General features: G+C 42.0%; 1 protein-coding gene across 1 annotated transcript; it reads right to left on the bottom strand.

Moving 5' to 3' along the window:
- Nucleotides 1-478: 478 nt before the first annotated feature.
- On the bottom strand, nt 479-20,313 carry umps (uridine monophosphate synthetase). Its single transcript, XM_078228364.1, has 6 exons — nt 20,147-20,313; nt 16,080-16,233; nt 12,727-13,431; nt 8,902-9,077; nt 6,075-6,189; nt 479-1,997 (listed from the first exon to the last, which is right to left on the bottom strand). Exons 1-6 carry the CDS (start codon nt 20,279-20,281, stop codon nt 1,819-1,821), a joined length of 1,464 nt encoding a protein of 487 aa, XP_078084490.1. The 5' UTR covers nt 20,282-20,313; the 3' UTR covers nt 479-1,818.
- Nucleotides 20,314-20,929: the final 616 nt, after the last annotated feature.

Here is a 20,929-nt window from a genome sequence, read left to right as displayed (position 1 = left end):
ATATTAACAATACTTCAGAAGTACTTAATTGGCTGTGAAACTCTTTGGGACATCTGGTGGTCATAGAGGGAGCTATATCAATGCAAAATAATGAAAACAAAAATGCAGGAAATCTCAGTGGGAGCCAGTAAGATTTCGCAACACTCATGGTCTTACTGGCATCAGATATCCGGCGAGATCAGGCTCGCACCTGTCAAAAAGTATTACAAGTGAGCCCAGGACGCAAGTACTCGGGTTCACTTGCATCTGTGGCCTCGCCAGTGAAGGTTCTCTTCGACGAGGATTATGTATGGTCTATATCAACGGGGACCAGACATGACGGCCTCGCCAGTAGAACCAGACGCCATTGAGCACTGCACCCCCCCCCCCCTCCCCACCACCCCAGAGGCAGTGTCAGCCTGCCACTGCCCACTGGGCACCCTGGCAGTGCCAGGGGGCAAGGTGAAACTACTGTACCCTGCAACAGCGGATTTGGGGGGGGGGGGGGCAGAGCAGATCACAGGAATCTACATATGCACAATGGCGCCCTCTGCTGCTATCAGCTGGCTTTGTTCTCTCGATGTTCAAACTTTTGTATGTGTGGGGGAAGAGGAGGGAACCGACAGATACAATTAAAGACAAGAAAGAACCATTGTGATCCTTGGACAGCATCCCAAGAGATCGTATGCAATGTAGCCAAAATGCAGAATCTGAACAAGTCATAGTTCTTGGCAAAAGTGTCAAGGCCAGTTCCAGTTTTCTGAGACTGAAGCGTCAAAAAGAGTACACAAAATCATGAAAGATAAGTTTGGTCACATTATGTATTGCAAAATTTATCCTTTTCACCTGCAATTCTATTTTGAACATTACGAATGTTTGTTGCTTACAAAAACATGTCCAAAAAGCATTTTGAGTGATTTTAAGTTCATCTTCTTATTTCCCTTACTTGGAGTTATGGAATGATTTATGATATAGGCTTCTGTGGATCAGATGCCAGGAATTCAGCTGTATAAACTGTGATGAACTTCCAGTTAATGATCTCACATTAATGGCGATCAAAGGTTTGAGTTGTACCATTGGAGGCAATGTCATAAACTGGTGTGGGCCAAGGTGAAATTCAAATAGGTTTCCACAACAGGTGGCAGTATTTACAACAAAAAGAGATCAGTTCACTTTCTTCAAGTCATCTTCAACTCAATCCAAAATGGAGCAAAAATGTATTGATTTGTCTAGGCCATCCTACTTGCCTGGTAAAGAAACACTACACAAACAACACACTCCAATTAATTATCTAATTCTGAATATTCTCAAGGTTAAATCATTTACCCTATATAGCTTCTATGTAGGTCTACATATTAAGAGATGGATGAATAATTTATTGGGAAAAGAATCAGAAATGATGTGAAATTATTTTGTTTTACACAGTGAGTTGTGATTGGGAATGGATCCAAAAGGATGATGGAAAGAGATTCAATAGTGAATTCAAAAAGGACTTGTATAAATACTTAAAGGGAAAAGATTTATAAGAGTATGGGAGAAAAGCAGGGGGATGGAACTAGTTGGATAGCTCTAGCAAAGAAATAGCACTGGCCCAATGGCTTTCCTCTGTTGTATCAGACTGATTTGGTCAGTTGTTGAATTGTTAGCTGTTGCAACAAATTAAGACTTAGTTTTTCACTCTGCAATTGTAAAGATCAATGATTAATCATGTTATTCTTTATTTATTTAAAAATACATTCAAAATTTGTACCCCATTACAAAACAAATCATGAAAAAATATCAATTAATTCCAACAGATTATGCTCAAAATGAGCCTCGCGAGTACTTTTGTCCAAACTTTCAATTGTTAGCAGATAACAACCTGTTCAGATAAGCTGCCCAACCTGCTTTTTTGTATGTTCTTGCAGCTTCCACACAATCCTTCGCAGACAAGATCCCTCGACCCACAATGATGATATCAGAGGCCTTCTTGTGAATCACTTCTTCAGGACTCAGATATTGCTGGCCCAGATTATCCGCTGAGAAGAAGTGAGACAGAGATAGAATTTGCTGAACTGATTCAACATGTTCAAGGTATGGTTATAAATTTTCATAATTAGTATTTAATTATCATTAAAAATACCTTTATTTCTAAGGATGTAACATAAACATCCCACAATGTCACACAAGCAAGGTTCGGATCTCGGATAATGGCTAAATATTTGCACTACAGAAATGACTAGTCTCCTATCTAAAGGAGGTAGTGAATGGTATTGTTAAGGTTAGACAGCAGAGGGTGGCAAGGAGAAGGGAGGGAGAAGCAGTAAAATTTCTCAAGCTGCTTTAGGAAACCCAGCTGAAACAGGTTACACAGTGGGGTGACAGTATGACAGTTAACCCAAGAATATCACTGAATTAGTAACACATTGTTAATGGACACAATTAGGAATAAGCTATTGCACTATGCACAGTGCTTAATAAATTTGGCACAACTTGGTTTCAACACACTTTCCAAAATATGTTTCGATGTAGGCAATATATGACCTGGGTTAGTCCTGGAATATATACAACAGCAGTTGTTTTATGGCTTTAAGTGATTAATTGAAGAGAAAATGAAGGTTTGTTGTCACACAAGTTAAAGACTAGTGTGTGCCACCAAGATGGTAGGTAAGTTACCAGATCCATTTGATTTTATTTTTCCTTGTGTACACTAATAAGGATAATACCAACTAGCTACTCATTCTAACTTAGAACCCTGGGATAATTCTGCAAAAGAATACAGAACAGGTTGGTTGAAAACTGGAGACATTTGGGAAATGAGAAGTCTATTTAAGGAATAAGTAGGAATTTGAAACAACCAACTCTTACTTGGACAAGGGCACTAAGTACATGGGAACATCAATACCTCCAGGTCACACACCATCCCAACATAATGCCTGTCCTTCTTGTCACTAGCCTCCTACCCAACAGCTTTGTGGAAATATAACCCATTACCGCCATTCAAGGACAACTTGGGAAATCAAAAACTGGTGATAGCCACAACCTGAAAATGACTGGGGCCAAAAAGAAGTTCAGATTCACGAGGATTGTCCCTGTTACAAGGACAAATAAATACGAAGAATGACTTAAATAATTGGGACTACTTCTATACAACTAAAAGGTAACACAAAGATAGGGGAGTCTAAAACAAGAGGGCATAGGTTTAATTTGTGAGGGGAGAGGTACAAAAGAGTCCAGAGGGGCATTTTTTTCCAGAGGATGGTGAGCGTCTGGAACAAGCTGCCAGAGGTAGTAGTAGAGGCGGGTACAATTTTGTCTTTTAAAAAGCATTTAGACAGTTCCATGAATAAGATGGCTAATCGAGGGATATAGGCCAAACGCGGGAAATTGGGACTGGACAAGTTGGGCCGAAGGGCCTGTTTCCATGCTGTAAACCTCTATGACTCTGACTATGAACTGAAGATGTTACGAGGCAATTTGAAAGAATTAAAAATTATGAAGGGACTGGACAGAGTCTATTTCAAGTTAAAAGGTGTATAGAAGGAAGTGTCTCTCCAGTGATGCAACGTGTGTCATGTAGTGCCAGTTGACTTGTCACCTCTTGTTTTCAAGCTCTCACTGCTGGCTAGCAGTATAACTATTGACTTGCCATGGTGACATATGTAATCTGCGTACCTCTTGGACCTAGGCTAAACTACAGAGGAATTGGAAGAGGCCTGGCCCCCGATATGGGCCATCATGATCTCCACATCATGACCCCCGATATGGGCCATACAGGCCCACCAGAGTGTGATCGTGTCCTGGTGCCCACAACCCAGATCTCCAGCTATGGGTAAATAGCTCCACTGCCAGGACGGGAGGAGGCTAAGAACATAAGAAATAGGAGCAGTTGTAGACCACATTGCCCATCGAGCCATTCTGCCAGTCAGTGATGTTGCTGCTGTTCTTGGACATCAACTTGCCCATCCCATATCCTTCAATTCCACAAGAGATCAAATATCTTTCTACCCCAGCCTTAAATGTATTTAATAATGGACCATCCACAACCCTCTGGGTCGAGAATTTCAATGATTCACAATCCCTTGAGGGAAGTAATTTCTCCTCATCTCAGTTTTAAACGATTGGCCCCTTATCCTGAGACTCCCTTACTGGTGGAAACAATCTTTCAGCCTTTACCCTATCAAACTCCTTCAGAATTTTGTAGGTTTCAATGAGATTGCCACTCGTTCTTCTAAACGCCAGAGAACATAAGCCCAATTTACTCTCATCCCAAGGTAGTGAACCTTCGCTGTACAACCTCCAATTCAAGTATATCCTTTCTTAAATGTGGAGACTAAAACTGCATATCGTACTCCAGACATGATTTCACCAAAATCCTGTACAACTTTAGCTGGAAATTTTTATTCTTGTCCTGCAATCCCCTTGTAAGGCCAGCATGCTAACTTTCTGAATTCCTTGTAAAAACTCACTCAAGTCTCTTTGAACATCAATACTTACAAGTTTCTCACCATTTAAAAAATATTCTGCTTTATTCTTACAACCGAAGTGAACAGCTTCACACTTCCCTATATTATATTCCATCTGCCATCTTGTTGCTTCTCAACTAACCTGTCTTATTTCTCTTTGCAACCTCTGTGTTCTTTCCACAGGTTACAAAGAACAGTACAGCACAGGAACAGGCCCTTTGGCCCTCCAAGCCTGCGCCGATCACATTGTCCTCTCTAGACCAACCGCCTGTATCGCTCTATTCCCCGTCTGTTCATATGTCTATCTAGGCAAGTCTCAAATGTCACTAACATGTCTGCCTCAACCACCTCACTTAGCAGTACATTCCAGGCCCCCACCACCCTCTGTGTAAAAAAACTTCTCCTGTACATCTTCACTGAACCTTTCCCCCCTAAACCTTGAACTTGTGCCCCCTTGTAATTGTCATTTCTGCCCTGGGAAAAAGCTTCCAACTGTTCACCCTATCTATACCCCTCATAATTTCATAAACGTTTATCAGGTTACCTTTCCTCCGGGTTTGGTATTATTGGCAAACTTTGACACATTATTCTCTGTCTCTTCATCCAAGTCATTAATATAGATTGTAAATAGTTGAGACCCCAACACTGATCCTTGTGGCCTTCCACTATTCACTTGCCAACTTGAACCCCCATTTTTAACCACTCTGTTTTCTAACTGTTAACCAATCTATCCTTTCTAATATATTACCCCAGGCTTCATGAGACCTTATTTGGCCTATTAACCTATTTTGAGGGGAAAACATCAGTTACCTCCGGCCAACGCTATTTATCTGTGCCAACTGCGGTAGGGTTTGCCACCCACAAATTGTTCTCCATAGCTACAAAGACGATGTTCACTACAGAAGTGACATACACCCTTGGTGCAGTCCATCGTCTCCCAAGTTGGATGGCTGCTAATAAGTTTAGAAGAAAGAAATTTACAACAGAGAAGTGAAACATTTTTAAAAAGTTAAAAGGCTGTGGGTTGTACTATTGAAGTTATCAGACGTTACAATAATTAATAGGTTAGATAAGTGGATGAAAGCAAGGGGGACGAAAGAATATGTGGAACGGGGACTGCCCAAGAGATTAGCCCGACTGCTTGTTTAGCCACTGACTAGTTAGAACTGTTTGTGAATAATTCTGCATAATCTTTAACTCTCAGTAACCAGATCTGTTTAATGTTAATAATTATAATCGCTGTGTTATTTTGTGATGGCTTTGCACTGATCAACCACCATTTCAGCCACACCGAATTGAACATGGAGAGGCCAACCTGCGACTATCAATAGCAGCAACCCAGGGTTCAGTTCAGGAGCTGAATTAAGCAAAAGCCCAGTGTACACAACACTGCAACTTATGAGCATCGTAATAAGATATATATTTTGTTGTAACACTGCTGGAGGACACAAACCAATATATTTTCAAAAATCTGTTATGTCTTTGCAGTGTATAAAATACTTTATCAACTACAACTTCTCATAATCCATTCCCATTATACACACAAAAAATTATGATCCTAATGACTAACAAGAGCTCTCTGCACTCTACCAGTCAATACACTATACTATGCATTATTAATCTGTACTTCAAGAGAAGTAGCAATCTTACCTCCAATCTCCATCTGAACTCCAGGGGTCATATGTATAAAATCTAATCTGTTGCTGATGTTTGAGCTGGATATAAACCCAATGACGAAATCAGAGTGCTTTTCAGCCAGTCTTACCTAAATAAATAAAAACATGTTTTCCAAGAGTTAGAAATGAAATTGAATTTTATCTTTTGTAATTTAATAGCACAGTTTGCTAGCTTTCCCCAATGCTAAAGAAATAATTGCAACAATGAGGAAGAATGATTTCCTCAAAAGAGCATCAAATGAAGCCAACTGGTTGAGCAGAGGAATAGAAAGGGGAAAATCACATTGCTGGGAGTATAGTACAAACTAAAACACAGAGCTGGAAGAACAAATGTGTTATCAAATTGCTAATAAGTGCAGAGACAAAAAGGCAGAAATAATGGCAATTTCAACTATCCTAATATTATTTGGAATAAATTCAATGCAAAAGGCACCGAGGGCACAGAATCTGAAAATGTATTCAGAAGACAAGAGAAAGGGCAGTTCAGTATTTGGTTTTAGGGAATTAACCACTGTAGGTATAAAGGGTATAACTGGAAGAGCATTGGGTGCTAGTGATCATATTTCAATTAGATTTAAAGAAGTTCTAGCATTATTATTTCCCACACTAGAGTACAAGTTCTAAATTGGGGAAGATCATTTTTACTAAGTTGAAATGTAATTTGACAAAAGTTACTGGAAACAGCTGCTTGAAGATAAATCCATTTCAGAACAGTGGGAGGCATTCGAGGAGGAACCAAAGAGGGTTCAGAACAAATATTTTCTATAATAAAAGGATGGGACTCTTAAATCTAGATCCTCCTGGATATCAACTAGCACACAGAATAAGATAAAGCTTTTTAGCTTGTCAGGTGCCAAGAGCTCAATACTGCAGAAAGGCTACAGAAGCACAGAAAGTGCAGGTGTCAAATTAAAATGTGGCATGAAATGGTATTGGCAAGAAAAATGAAGGAAAACCAAAGAAAATATTACTAAATTGTTGCCTTTTGTCACTTATCCTTGTAAGGCCTTCAAAAGAGACTTGAGTAATAATTTGAAGAGAACAAATTTACAGGGCTATGGGGACATGAGAGAGTGGGACTAACTCAGTTACTCTTACAGAGAGCAGGCACAGATGTGACAGGCCAAATGGCCTTGTTACATAATAGGAGCAGGAATAGGCCATCTAGCCCCTCGAGCCTGCCCCGCCATTCAATAAGATCATGGCTGATCTGATAGTGGTTTAGTTCCACTTAGCTGCCCACTCCCCATAACCCTTAATTCCCTTATTGATCAGAAATCTATCTACCTGTGGACTTAAACATATTTAACGAGGGAGCCTCCAATGCTTCAATGGGCAGAGAATTCCAGAGATTCACTACCCTCAGAGAAGAAGTTCCTCCTCAACTCTGTTCTAAACTGACTCCCCCTTATTTTGAGGCTGTGTCCTCTAGTTCTTATTTCCTTTCTAAGTGGAAAGAATCTCTCTGCCTCTACCCTATCCAGCCCCTTCATTATCTTATATGTCTCTATAAGATCTCCCCTCAGCCTTCTAAACTCCAACGAGTACAGGCCCAATCTACTCAATCCCTCCTCATAAGCTAACCCCCTCATCTCCGGTATCAACCTGGTGAACCTTCTCTGTACTCCCTCCAAGGCCAATATATCCTTTCGCAAATAAGGGGACCAAAATTGCACACAGTACTCTAGTTGCGGCCTCACCAGTACCTTGTACAATTGCAGCATGACCTCCCTGCTTTTATACTCCATCCCCTTCGCGATAAAGGCCAACATTCCATTTGCCTTCTTGATCACCTGTTGCACCTGCAAACTGAGTTTTTGCGATTCATGCACAAGGACCCCCAGGTCCCTCTGCACAGTAGCATGTTGTAATTTTTCACCATTTAAATAATAGTCCATTTTACTATTATTCCTTCCAAAGTAGATAACCTCACACTTGTCAACATTATACTCCATCTGCCAGATCCTCGCCCACTCACTTAGCCTATCCAAATCTCTCTGCAGACTTTCCGCATCCTCCACGCAATTCGCTTTCCCACTCATCTTTGTGTCATCCGCAAACTTTGTTACCCTACACTCGGTCCCCTCCTCCAGATCGTCTATGTAGATGGTAAACAGTTGAGGCCCCAGCACCGATCCCTGCGGCACGCCACTAATCACCAACTGCCAACCAGAAGAGCACCCATTTATTCCAACTCTCTGCTTCCTGTTAGATAGCCAATCCTCAATCCACGCTAACACTTTACCCCCAACTCCATGTACCTTAATCTTCTGCAGCAATCTTTTGTGAGGCACCTTATCGAATGCCTTCTGGAAATCTAAAACCACCACATCCACCGGTTCCCTTCTGTCAACTGCACTCGTTACATCTTCATAAAATCCAGTAAATTCGTCAAACACTACTTTCCCTTCATGAATCCATGCTGCGTCTGCTTGATCGAACCATTTTTTTTCTTTTCCAGGTGTCCTGCTATTTCTTCTTTAATGATGGATTCCAGCGATTTCCCAACTATGGACGTTAAGCTAACCGGCCTGTAGTTACCCGCCATTTGTCTACCTCCTTTTTTGTTCTGTGGTGTAAGTATTCTATGATTCTATATGCATCTCAATTAGGAAGCTATAATAAGAGAAAATTGAATTATTTCCTTTCATAACAAAGGCATAGAGTTTTTGCAGAAAGGTTTTGTTCTCAAACTGTTCTTGTAAAAATCCTCCAATTCCACGTGAGCCCTTCTGACAATTTTGAGATATCTTTCTTAGATCATCATTTTATTTGTTAATAGATCAGAATAGTTTAATTACAGCTGTTTTGGTGTAGTCTCCAGTAGCTAGGGAACCTTCAGAGCTCATTTCGGCAATCAGCAAGCAGCCTCGGTTCAGAGGCAACCCAACTTCCTTTAATCCTTTCACTACTCCAGGGCCAGGAACCACATGAGCATTCACAAAGTCAGACCATGAGGCAATTTTGTACATTCCACCTGGAGAACAAGACGGCATAATTAATCAAGTAAAGCAATATAATGCTCATGATTCCCAATGCTCGAGTCCTACACAGTAATCACAAAGTCAAACATAAACCAGTGTTCTGTTTTGACACCAGAGGATATTCCATTTCTCTTGGTTTTCCGAATGTATTGAGTGTAAAGGAAACTCTTTAGTCAGGCTTGGAAACATGTTAAGCCATTTCAGTGACAGCACACACACATTTCCATCCCAGCAAAACATTTATTTTATTTCAATCAGTGAATCCCCATAGTGCAGGAGGCGGCCATTTGGCCCATCGAGCCTGCACTCTCAACAATCCCACCCAGGCCCTAACCCCACGTATTTACCCTGACACCAAGGGATAATTTAGCATGGGCAATCCACCTAACCTGTACATCTTTGGCTGTGGGAGGAAACCGGAGTACCCGGAGACAGAGATAATGTGCAAACTCCCCACACAGTCCCCAGAGGCCAGAACTGAACCCGGGTCCCTGGCAATACGAGGCAGCAGTGCCAATCCTGTGCCATGGAAGAGGAATGTGCCATGCGATGCCTTGCATTTCCTGTGGCAGATTAAAGAGCCTAATGCTGAAGACTGCCAGTGAAACAATACATTAGTTCTTTTATGAAGGGGTGAGAAAGTTGGAAGAGGGCAAAGAAACTCAAAATTAGCTCAGAACCTATCAATCATTTGTCCAACATAATCCATGTCAAACAATGACAAGGAGCAATTAACTAATTTATATTGAGACAAATAACTTTATTATATGGGCCTGAACCTTTCCCCAGAAATATTAAATGACTTGGATAAAAGAACAGAGAGCTGTACATACAAGGTGACACTAAATTTGCGACGGGTGACAAGGTCTTGAAAAGAGTACAATAAAGCTTTACCAAGAATGAGAAACATTAGTTATGTGGAGAATCTGAGATTGTTCTCCTTAGTGCAGAGAAGTTTGAGAAGTCTGAACAGAGTATTCAAAATTATAAGGATCTTTAATAGTGCCAGTAGGGATAAATTATTTACTCCCAAATGACCTAATAACCAGAGTTATGTATTTAAAATAATTAGATGATAACCCTTTTACTCGTCATTACACCTCTAGCTCTATTTTCTGGAACACTAGCTAAACAGAGGTGGAGTCAGATTCAATAAGAACTTTCAAAAGATAATTGGAGATAACTAATTTCAGGAGAAAGCTGTTTTGTGGACTTAAATTAGACAGTTCTTTCAAAGAGCTGGCACAGGAATGATAGGCCAAATGCCTACCTTCAGTGCTGTTAGCTTCTAAGATTCTATAAATAGATGGACAGTAAATGTGTACATGGGAACAAGAAGTTACAAAAGGACACAAACAGATTAAGTGAGTAGGCACAACAATCAAAAGATCATTCACTTTTAATCCAAGAGAGTTTGGAATTTGTTAAAATGGTGACAAACTAGGGGCTGTGGAAGATCAAAAGGGTTTGGGTGTTCAAGTACACAAAATCACTAAAAGCTATAGTGCAGGTAAAGATTAATAGAACATGACCTTTGTCTCAAGAAGATTGAAATACAAAAAATGAAGACTTTATGCTTCAGTTGTAAATAGCTTTAGTCAGACCCCATGGATTACTTCATTTTAAACATCAAAACTCAGGAATTTGAGATGGCCCATCACAGAGTCACCAGAACAGTACCAGGACATAAAGATTTAAAAATTGTGGAAACAGGTTGCATAAATGTCTCCTGCATTCCCATGTGTTTACAAGGTTGAGAATAACTGAAGTATTTAAAATGATAATACGGTTTGATAAAGAAACTGCTTCTTTTGGTGGAGTTAGAGCTAGGCTATTTAGGAGTGAAAGCAGGAAGCATTTGTTCCATACACAACAGTGGAAGTCCAAAATTTCTGCCTTCAAAAGCCTGTGTACGGTGCGTCAATTGAAATTTTCATGACTGAAATTCACAAAAGGTGTTGAGTGATACAAATCAAAAAGTGAGTAAACAGAGTTAAGGTACAGATCATCCCAAATCAAACGGAATTACTAGAGCCTTTCGTAAAGTACAAAATACCAAATATAAAAAGCAGGAATTAGCTTTCCTTCATAGCCTAATCCAGAGTACTATTAACTCCACTGAATTATGGACCATGATCTAGCCTGCCACATGATTTTTGACTTGCCAAGGAATTCAGAGCCGAGAAACCAAGCCTCTGTACAGCCTGTAAATCCAAGATAGGTTGACAGAGGCCCAGGAACAAACAATATGGAAAGTGTCTATTACTCTCAGAAAAGGCCTCAAATTAGCAACAAAAGAGAATTTTCAGGTTCCATCACCGCAGATGGATTCTAAATCAGGAATGAGGTTTCACTTCTCAGTGGCAGAATAATTTAGCTTCACCCAAATGCCCTGTACCATTACCTTCAAGACCTGGCTATGCTTCAGAAACTGAGATATGAGCCATGTTACCTAGATATGTGCCTCCACTCCCAAGTAAACGCCTCCCCATCCTTTGCTTCACATTTTCCTTGAGGGCAATGACTGCTGCCTCACAGTGCCAGGGACCCAGATTCGATGCCGGCTTTGGATGACAATGTGGAGTTTGCACATTCACCCCGTGTCTGCGTAGGTTTCCGCCGGGTGCTGCGATTTCCTCCCTTAGTCCAAAAATGTGCAGATTAAGTGGATTGGTCACGCTAAATTGTCCCTTAATGTAGGTTAGGTGGATTAGCCATGGTAAATGCACAGAATTATGGAGATAATGTGGAGGGGTAGGCCTGGGTAAGATGCAGACTCGATGGGATTCTATGCTGTCAGAAAGATAGAGTGCAATGTATAATCTGGTAGCATGACAATTTCTGTCAATGTAGGTCTGTGCCTACTGAGTCTAACCACCACAAAATGAGCTGGTTTGGAAAATGAAAGCTAATAGATATATCACTGCTAGTCTCAAGATGCAGTCCCCTTTGGAAATGAGGTGTGACCACACTCGTGGGACGTATGCCAATGTAAGATAATGTGCACCTCGTGTGCACTTTTCTCATAGTACAAGTTTAAAATATGCTTTCATAAATTAATTGTATACTCAATTTGAAGCAGCGCATTCATTAAGTTGGCATTTTTATTTTTAAGGCTCAAACCAATCACAGAACGTTGCAGTGAGACAAACATTCCCTTCTATGCAGTTGCAGTTTTAGTTTCAACTAGTTACAACTGTATATTATGATTGCTGAATGAAGCCTTCGAATTGTGAACTATTGTAACCTGGTCTTCAAGGCAAGGAATGTTCGTCAATATTGGAGGACGGTGTTGATTTACAGCACTCTCATTTCAATTTTCTGTTAATTTGGCCAATTACAGTATTAATTAGGAAGAGACTAGTTGTTAGCCCCTGTGCTTTTAAGGACACACTGCTGGGAATGAGGGCCTGTTAATGCTCATGGACTAGAGTGCTGAGCACTGAGATAGCTCAAAATGTGAGACAATCCTTTTTGCTAGAATCCCCAAAAAGATTTTAAACAAAGCTTTCACAAGTGATTAAAAAATAAAAATGCAACTTATCTTTGCAGTCAAACTCAATTGCTTATAGCCACATCCAAGTATTCATTATTTTATAACAACCATCATATAGATTTTTAAACATTTTAATGACTAGATACCTTCATACTGGTGTTTGACAGTGTTCCCAATATCTGCAAACTTCCGATCTTCAAATATCAAAAATTCATGCTTATCAGCAATTGCTCTTAGTTCACTGAACACAGCTGGATTAAAATCATTCAAGATATCAACATGCGTTTTCAATACACAGATCTCGCTACCCAGCGAATCAGCCAGCTGTAGCAACTCTTTTGAGCTCATGACATCAGCAGCTAGACACAGGTTAGTTTGCTTCTTTTCCATTATCTTAAAAAGCTGTGCTGTGATTGGGTGAATCTCAGGAAGCTGGGCACGAGCACCATAGCTTATTTCTCGATGGGGCTTTTTTGCAGGTATTCCATCAGGCTGGTTATTGAGCTGTTTTGTTGAACCATTCATCTTTATATTCACTGGTGGACAAGCATTTTTTCTTATGAATGCATTGACGCTTTCTACCATTTCACTATCAATTTTGCCTTGGCAATGCAAAATTTCTAATAACCTGGATAGAGAACAGACAGAGTGTAAACGTATCCCTTCCTCTTCTAATCTGGCCCTTCCTCCCTGTTCTCGGTCCAACAACACTACTGCATCAGTGACCTTTAATCCTTCCTTACGAAGAACTTCTGCAGTCTCTAAGACACTGGAACCACTTGTGACAACATCCTCGATAATAAGACAGGTTTCTCCTGGGTTGATAGTGCCTTCCACCAGACGTTTCGTACCTGTAATTATAAAATGACTTTGAAATAAATATGATAATGCAGTACTACAACTTTAAAAAGTCAATGGAAACCAAAGAAAAATACATACCACATATTGTGTAAAAATGCATTGTTGAAACCAATTTTTAGGCAAATGTTAAGGGGTCAGTTTTTACATGGGTAGTGTTTTTGAGAGGCTTACTCTCAAAACACACATACCTGGCATACATGGCTCTCAAAAGAATCCACAAGATAATTGGGGACACTGTGCTCACACCAGCCATTCACTGCCTCTCTTTCTGCTTCTATTACGGAACTTCCCCACACCTCTCCCATCCTAGATGAGGAAGCGTCAGCTGAGCCTGTGGTTTTGAGAACAAATTATGGAACGATGACTCAGCCCTCTGCGGTAAACAATTCCACAGATCCACTACCCTCAGAAGAAATTTCTTCTCATCTCTGCATTAAATGGGTGACTCCTTACTCAGAGATTATGCCCTCTAGTCCTAGACTCTCCCACAAGGGGAAACAACCTCTCAGCATCTACTCTGTCAAGCGGCACGGTAGCACAGTGGTTAGCACTGCTGCTTCACAGCTCCAGGGACCTGGGTTCGATTCCCGGCTTGGGTCACTGTCTGTGTGGAGTTTGCACATTCTCCTCGTGTCTGCGTGGGTTTCCTCCGGGTGCTCCGGTTTCCTCCCACAGTCCAAAGAATGTGCGGGTTAGGTTGATTGGCCATGCTAAAATTGCCCTTAGTGTCCTGGGATGCGTAGGTTAGAGGGATTAGTGGGTAAATATATGGGGGTAGTGCCTGGGTGGGATTGTGGTCGGTGCAGACTCGATGGGTCGAATGGCCTCTTTCTTTGTTGTAGGGATTCTAAGAAGCCCGCGTCTCAATAAGGTCACCTCTCATTCTTCTAAACTCCAATAGGTACTTGCCCAATCTACTCAACCTCTTCTCATCAGAAAATCCCTCCATACCTGGGATCAACCTAGTCAACATTCCCTGGACTGCCTCCAACACCAATACATCTTTCCTTCTTTTTTGGGGACCAAAACTATTCATAGCAATCCAGGGATGGTCTCACTAGCGCCTGTATAATTCTAACAAAATTTCCTTATCTTTATACTCCATTCCCTTTAAAATAAAGGCCAACATTTTATTCCCTATTACCTGCTGAACCTGCATGCTAGCTTTCTGTGATCTATGCATGATGATGCCCAATTCCCTCTGCTGTAACTTTCTGTAGTCATTCTCCATTTAAATAATATTCAGCTCCTTTATTCTTCCTACCACATTATATTCCATTTGCCAAGATTTTTGCCTATTCACTTAACCTGTCTATATTACTCTGTAGACTGTCATCCTCACCACTTGCCTTCCCACCTATTTTTGTGTCATCTGCAAACTTGGCAACAGTACATTCACTTCCCTCATCCAAATTATTAATATATATTGTAAATAATTGTGACCCACCACTGATCTTTGTGGCACTCCACTAATTGCAGGTTGCCATCCTGAAAATGCCCCCCCTTATCCCAACTCTATTATTTTGCCAATCTTCTAACCATGCCTATATACTACTCCCAATACCATGGGCTTTTATCACTGAATCCCCCACTATCAACATTCTGGGGGGGGGGGGTTACCATTGACCAGAAACTGAACTGGACTAGCCATATAAATACTGTGACTACTAGAGAAGGTCAAAGGCAAGGAATCCTGCGGAGTGTAACTCATCTCCTGTGACAGAACAGGTTCTGAGATTGGAGGCTGTGGAGGGAAAATTATCAGAGGAGATGAGATCAGTTACTATCCTAGAAACAATGGCTTAATGTTCAGTGGTGGGGTCATGGTCCAGGGGGAGGTAGGAGGAAGTGTCTGAGAGTTGGCGCTCATTGTTTCCAGGGCAGTTAAGATCCCTCTCTTCAGTTCTAACGAAGAGCCAAAAGCAAGCAAAATGTTAACTCTGCTTTCTCTCTTTACAAATGCTGTCAAGCCTGCTGAGTTTTCCCAACATCCTCTGTTCTTGTTTCAGATTCTCGTGTCCGTAGTATTTTGCTTATTTTATTAAAATTTACAATTTGAATCACCATTGTGCCACGTTGAACAAGTTACATAGAGTTTGAGCAAGTAATGCATTAGAGATAAACTTGCTTCGTTTACTGTTACTAATCTCTCTGAAGAGTTAATTTTACTTATTAGTGTCACAAGTAGGCTTACATTAACACTACAATGAATTTACTGTGAAAATCTCCTAGTCACCACACTCTGGAGCCTGTTTGGGTACACTGAAGGAGAATTTAGTATGTCCAATGCATCTAACCAGCATGTTTTTTGGACCGTGGGAGGAAACTGGAACACCTGGAAGAAACCCATGCAGGCACAGGGAGAATGTACAGACTCCGCACCGACAGTGACCCAAGCCAGGAGTCAAACCCAGGTTCCTGGCGCTGTGAGACAGCATTGCTAACCACTGTGTCAAGCTCCGAAAGTTTTCCAGTATCCGCAGTATTTTGCTTTTAAATACCAATGTGTTCAGACATTTGAAGCTGTAAGCTTTTATGCAGTCAATTACTAGAGATATTAACATTTCAGCATTGAAGTTAAACTTCAGCATTGTTCAGCGTAAAATGTAGCACTAAGTGTACGGTAATGTGATTTTACCATAATCCTTTGCCTCCTTTCGACGAATGAGCATGGGTATTTTATTAGAAGAACAAATAATGGTTGCAAGAGGTAAAGCAGTGTATGGAACCCCACAAACAGAATTGCACTTGATTCCAGCATTGTTTGCAGTTTGCCAAAGGAGTTCTGACACCTGTAAGAAAAAAAAACAACTAATTTGACAAATGTAATTACTAAATTAACAGACTAAATTTAGCAGCCATAATACATTAACAAGGTTACACCAGAATTTAGATGTGTATATCCTCAGGAATATTGCAAGCAAAATAGTCAAGCTTGTAGTTGATTCCAAAATAGGATACAGGACTTTTTTAAAAATTCAACTAGGGTACATGGCCATTGCAGGACAAGCCAGTGTTCACTGCCCTTCTTAAATCCCAGCAGTATGTGTGATAAAGGTACTTCCAATGTTGCTACGTAGGGAGTTCCAGGATTTTGACGCAGCGATGAAATATTTTAAAGTCAGGATAACGGATGGCTCGAAGGAGAAATCATAGATGGCAATGATCCCATGCAGTCACTCCCTTTCCCATCTATGTAGAAAAATGCCACGGATTTGGGAGGTGCTGCCTAAGAGCCCTTGGCAAGTTGATGCAGTGCACCTTGCAGTTGGTACATAAAGTAGCCTAGATGTGCAAATGGCAGAGGGTGTAAATGTTTAAAGGTGATGGATGGAGTGGTAATCAAGTAGACTGCTTTGTCCTAGATGGTGTCTAGCTTCTCAAATGTTGTTGGAGCTGCACTCTCCCAGGCAAAGGGAAAAAAAAATCCATCACATTTTGATTTGTGCCCTGTAGATGGTGGATAAGCTTTGGGAATTCAGGAGGTGGATTATTCACTGCACAATTCCCAGCCTCTGACATGCACTTGTAGATACTGTATTTACGTAGCTGGTCCAGGTAAATTTCTGGCCAATGACAACTCTGGGGTGTTGAACGTGGGGGACTCAGCAATGGTAATGACATTTAATACCAATGCAAGATGGTTATTTCTCTCATTGTCTAGCATGAATGATGCATGCCACTTGTCATCCCAAGTCGGCCTTGCTGCTTTGTTCAGAGTTGCGAATGGAACTACACTTTGAAATAACATCTCCACCTCTGATCCTACGATGGAGGGAAGGTCATTGAAAAAGCAGCTACAGATTGATGGACCTAGGGCATTGCCCAAGGAACATTTACAGTGATGTCATGGGCTCAGATGATTGGCCACTAGCAGCTATAACCAATCTTCCTTTTTGCGAGGGATGACTCAACCAGTGGGGAATTTTACCCCTCATTCCCATTGACTACAATTTTACCAGGGCTTCTTGGTGTCACACACACACAATCAAATGCCATCTTGATCTCAAGGGTAGTCACTCTCACCTCACCATTCAGCTCTTTTGCCCATGTTTGGTCCAAGGCTATATATAATGAGGTTTGGAGCCAAGTGATCCTGCTGGAAATAAAATTAGGCACTGGAAAGCTGGTTATTGCTGCTTGATATCATTGCAGACACACTTTTCATCACACTGCAGATGAACTGAGCAGAGACTGTGTGGTGGCAATTGGTCAGATTGGAATTGTCCTTTTTTGTGCACAGGCAATTTTCCCCATTGTTGACTAAATGTCAGTGTTGTAACTGTACTGAAATAGCTCATGATGTGGAGATGCCGGCGTTGGACTGGGGTAAACACAGTAAGTAGTCTCACAATACGAGGTTAAAGTCCAACAGGTTTATTTGGTAGCACAAGCCACTAGCTTTCGGAGCACTGCCCCTTCGTCAGGCGAGTGGCCACTCACCTGACGAAGGGGCAGCGCTCCGAAAGCTAATGGCTTTTGCTACCAAATAAACCTGTTGGACTTACAGGTGCTGGAATGCGGTGACTAGGGGATTTTCACAGTAACTTCATTGCAGTGTGAATGTAAGCCTACTTGTGACACTAATAAATAAACTAAAATATACGTAGGGTTATGGGAAAGGGCTTGGGTGGGATCTCTGTTGGGTGAAATAGCTTGACCAGAGATGCAGCTAAATTCTAAAATACAAGTTTTCAACACTACAGTGAGGTGTTGTCAGGACCTACATCCTTTGCTATAACTGAATAGTGATCGTGTCCAAGGGCCAATTGGGGTACAGCTTCCAATAATGCAGCCAAATCAAGAACATTTAAATCTTCAGGGGTGCCTAACTTTTTGGAACTGGAAAATGGTCCATATTTGATAAAGATTTCACTCATGACTTTAGAACAATTAATAGCAGAATACTGTTTTGTTACGGTGCAAAAGTTTTGTTGTAAATGCATCCAAAATCATTTACTCATTCACTTTAATCTCTCCCTGCTCTTACATAATGTCTTCATTTAATTATGTCTCTACTTCTACTACCACACGTCCCTCTTTTCACTTAAATAAAAGCAAAATACTGCAGATGCTGGAAATCAAAACCAGAAAATGCTGAACAAACTCAGCAGTCTGGCAAAAACATGTGGACAGAGAAACAAAATTACTGTTAGTCTGTATGACTCTTTTTCAGAATCCTTATTCACTTCAATTTCAACCCTGGTCTTGCATAGTGTCTTCATTTAATTACATCTCCACCTCTACTCCCGCAGGTTTCGGAAAAGGTTCAGCACAACATCGTGGGCCGAAGGGCCTGTACTGTGCTGTACTGTTCTATGTTCTCAAGTGTCATATGGACTCGAAATGTTAACTGTCTCCACAGATGCTGCCAGACCTGCTGAGTTTATCCAACATTTTCTGTTTTTATTCCCACCTTTCATCACTACCCCATTCCTTTAGATCCCTCTCTCTTCTTCTTCACTGTTCCCCTCTCTTCTGAGGCAATGGGAGCAGGCTGAGACATGGGTATTAATTCAAAGCAACAGTATCAGGACTCATGCCAGTGAGTAAGTTAGGGTTGTCACTGTGTTTGAAATATGGTGGGAAAAGATTTATCAAAAAAACCTATATTCTATTGTAATAGTCAGATGCTAGACATCAGTAATAGTAACATAGGCTGGCGGCAGGATCAGATAGTCCTTTGGCAGCTGACTGTAGGGAGAGTGAACATTGGACTTTACATTTGCGAGCATGGGTCAGTCACCTGTTCCAAGTTTCCTTCCTCTCCCACATCAAATATAGAATCCCGACAGTGCCGAAGGAGGCCATTTAGCCCATCCAGTCTGCACAGGCTACCCAACAGAGATCCCACCCAAGCCCTTTCCCATAACCCTACATATATTTTAGTTTATTTATTAGTGTCACAAGTAGGCTTACATTCACACTGCAATGAAGTTACTGTGAAAATCCCCTAGTCACCACATTCCAGCACCTGTTCGGATACAGAGGGAGAATTTAGCATGTGGACAATTCACCTAACAGGCACATCTTTTGGACTGTGGGAGGAAACCCACACAGACATGGGAAGAACATGCAAACTCCACACAGTGACCCAAGCCAGGAATCGAACCTGGGTCCCTGGCACTGAGAGGCAGCAGTGTTAACCACTGTGCCAGCATGCCACCCATATTTACCCCGCTAATTCCCCCTAACCTACACATCTTGGGACACCAGGGGGCAAATTTAGCATGACCAAAACCCCTAACCTTCACATATTTGTAGTGTGGGAGGAAACCCAGGCAGACCCGCAGAGAACGTACAAACTCCACACAGCCAGTGACCCCCCCCCCCCGCCCCGGGCTGCAATTGAACCCGGGTCCCTGGTGCTGACCACTGTCCACCATGCTGCTGCCCAGAGGGAGAAGTCAGCACCATGCTGAGAAGTGTCTGAAAAACCCACGAATAATTGGTCTACCGGTGGGTTAATTGGAAACTGTAAATACATTTTATGCAGCAACACACACATTATCTGCCATGCTGCAGTAATGCTGACCCCATTCAATCAGGGGGATTTGTCTCAGGGAATCTCCAGAACCCACAGGACCAGAATGTGCACAGCAGTGAACACCCCTACCCCTGCCGGTGGGGACCGGGATCCCTCTCAGCAGCAACCCGAGGAGGGGCTTCGGGCCTAACCCGGCGGCGCGGGGCTGTAACCGGTACCTGGTTCAGCAGTATCGGGTAGGACACAAGCACCCTCAAATCGAAGTAAACCGGTGAGGAAATCCCGCTTTTTAACACGAAGCAGCCAAACTTCACCGCCTGGATTTCAAACAACTCCGACACCAACGACTCCATGCCGCACGCGCCGCGTCACACGACTCCTCTGCGCCTGCGCCGCCTCTTAAAGGCGCACACCCTCTCTGAGCCACCGCCTCCTCCTGTCAGTCCATTAGATCAGATACCAGAGCCATAGTTTAAAGTTCATTTATTAGTGCCACAGGTAAGGCTTACATTAACACTGTAATGAAGTTACTGTGAAAATCCCCCAGTCGCCACACTCCGGCGCCTGTTCGGGTCAACGCACCTAACCAACACGTCTTTTCGGACCATGCGAGGAAACCGGAGCAACCGGAGGAAACCCACGCAGACACGGGGGAGAACGTGCAGACTCTGCACGGACAGTGACCCAAGACAGGAATCGAACCCAGGTTCCTGGTGCTGTCAGGCAACAGTGCTAAGCGCTGTGCCACCGTGCCGCCCATAGCAGAATGGAACTCGACAATGACTGCGAACCTAGTTGCAGTTTTAACTTTTGATATGAATTTAGGAATAAAGACCAATTTAGGAATAATAGCACAAATTCCAGCTCAGCGGACCATGTCAACAAGAGTGTCTGCGTGGGTTTCCTCCGGGTGCTCCGGTTTCCTCCCACAGTCCAAAGATGTGCGGGTTAGGTTAATTGGCTATGCTAAATTGCCCCTTAGTGTCCCGGGATGTGTAGGT

Source organism: Mustelus asterias, chromosome 14 (genome assembly GCF_964213995.1).
Source record: "Mustelus asterias chromosome 14, sMusAst1.hap1.1, whole genome shotgun sequence".
In the NCBI taxonomy this organism is placed as follows: domain Eukaryota; kingdom Metazoa; phylum Chordata; class Chondrichthyes; order Carcharhiniformes; family Triakidae; genus Mustelus; species Mustelus asterias.
The sequence above is the reverse complement of the archived record's forward strand: the minus strand, read 5'-3'. Positions and strand labels throughout refer to the sequence as shown.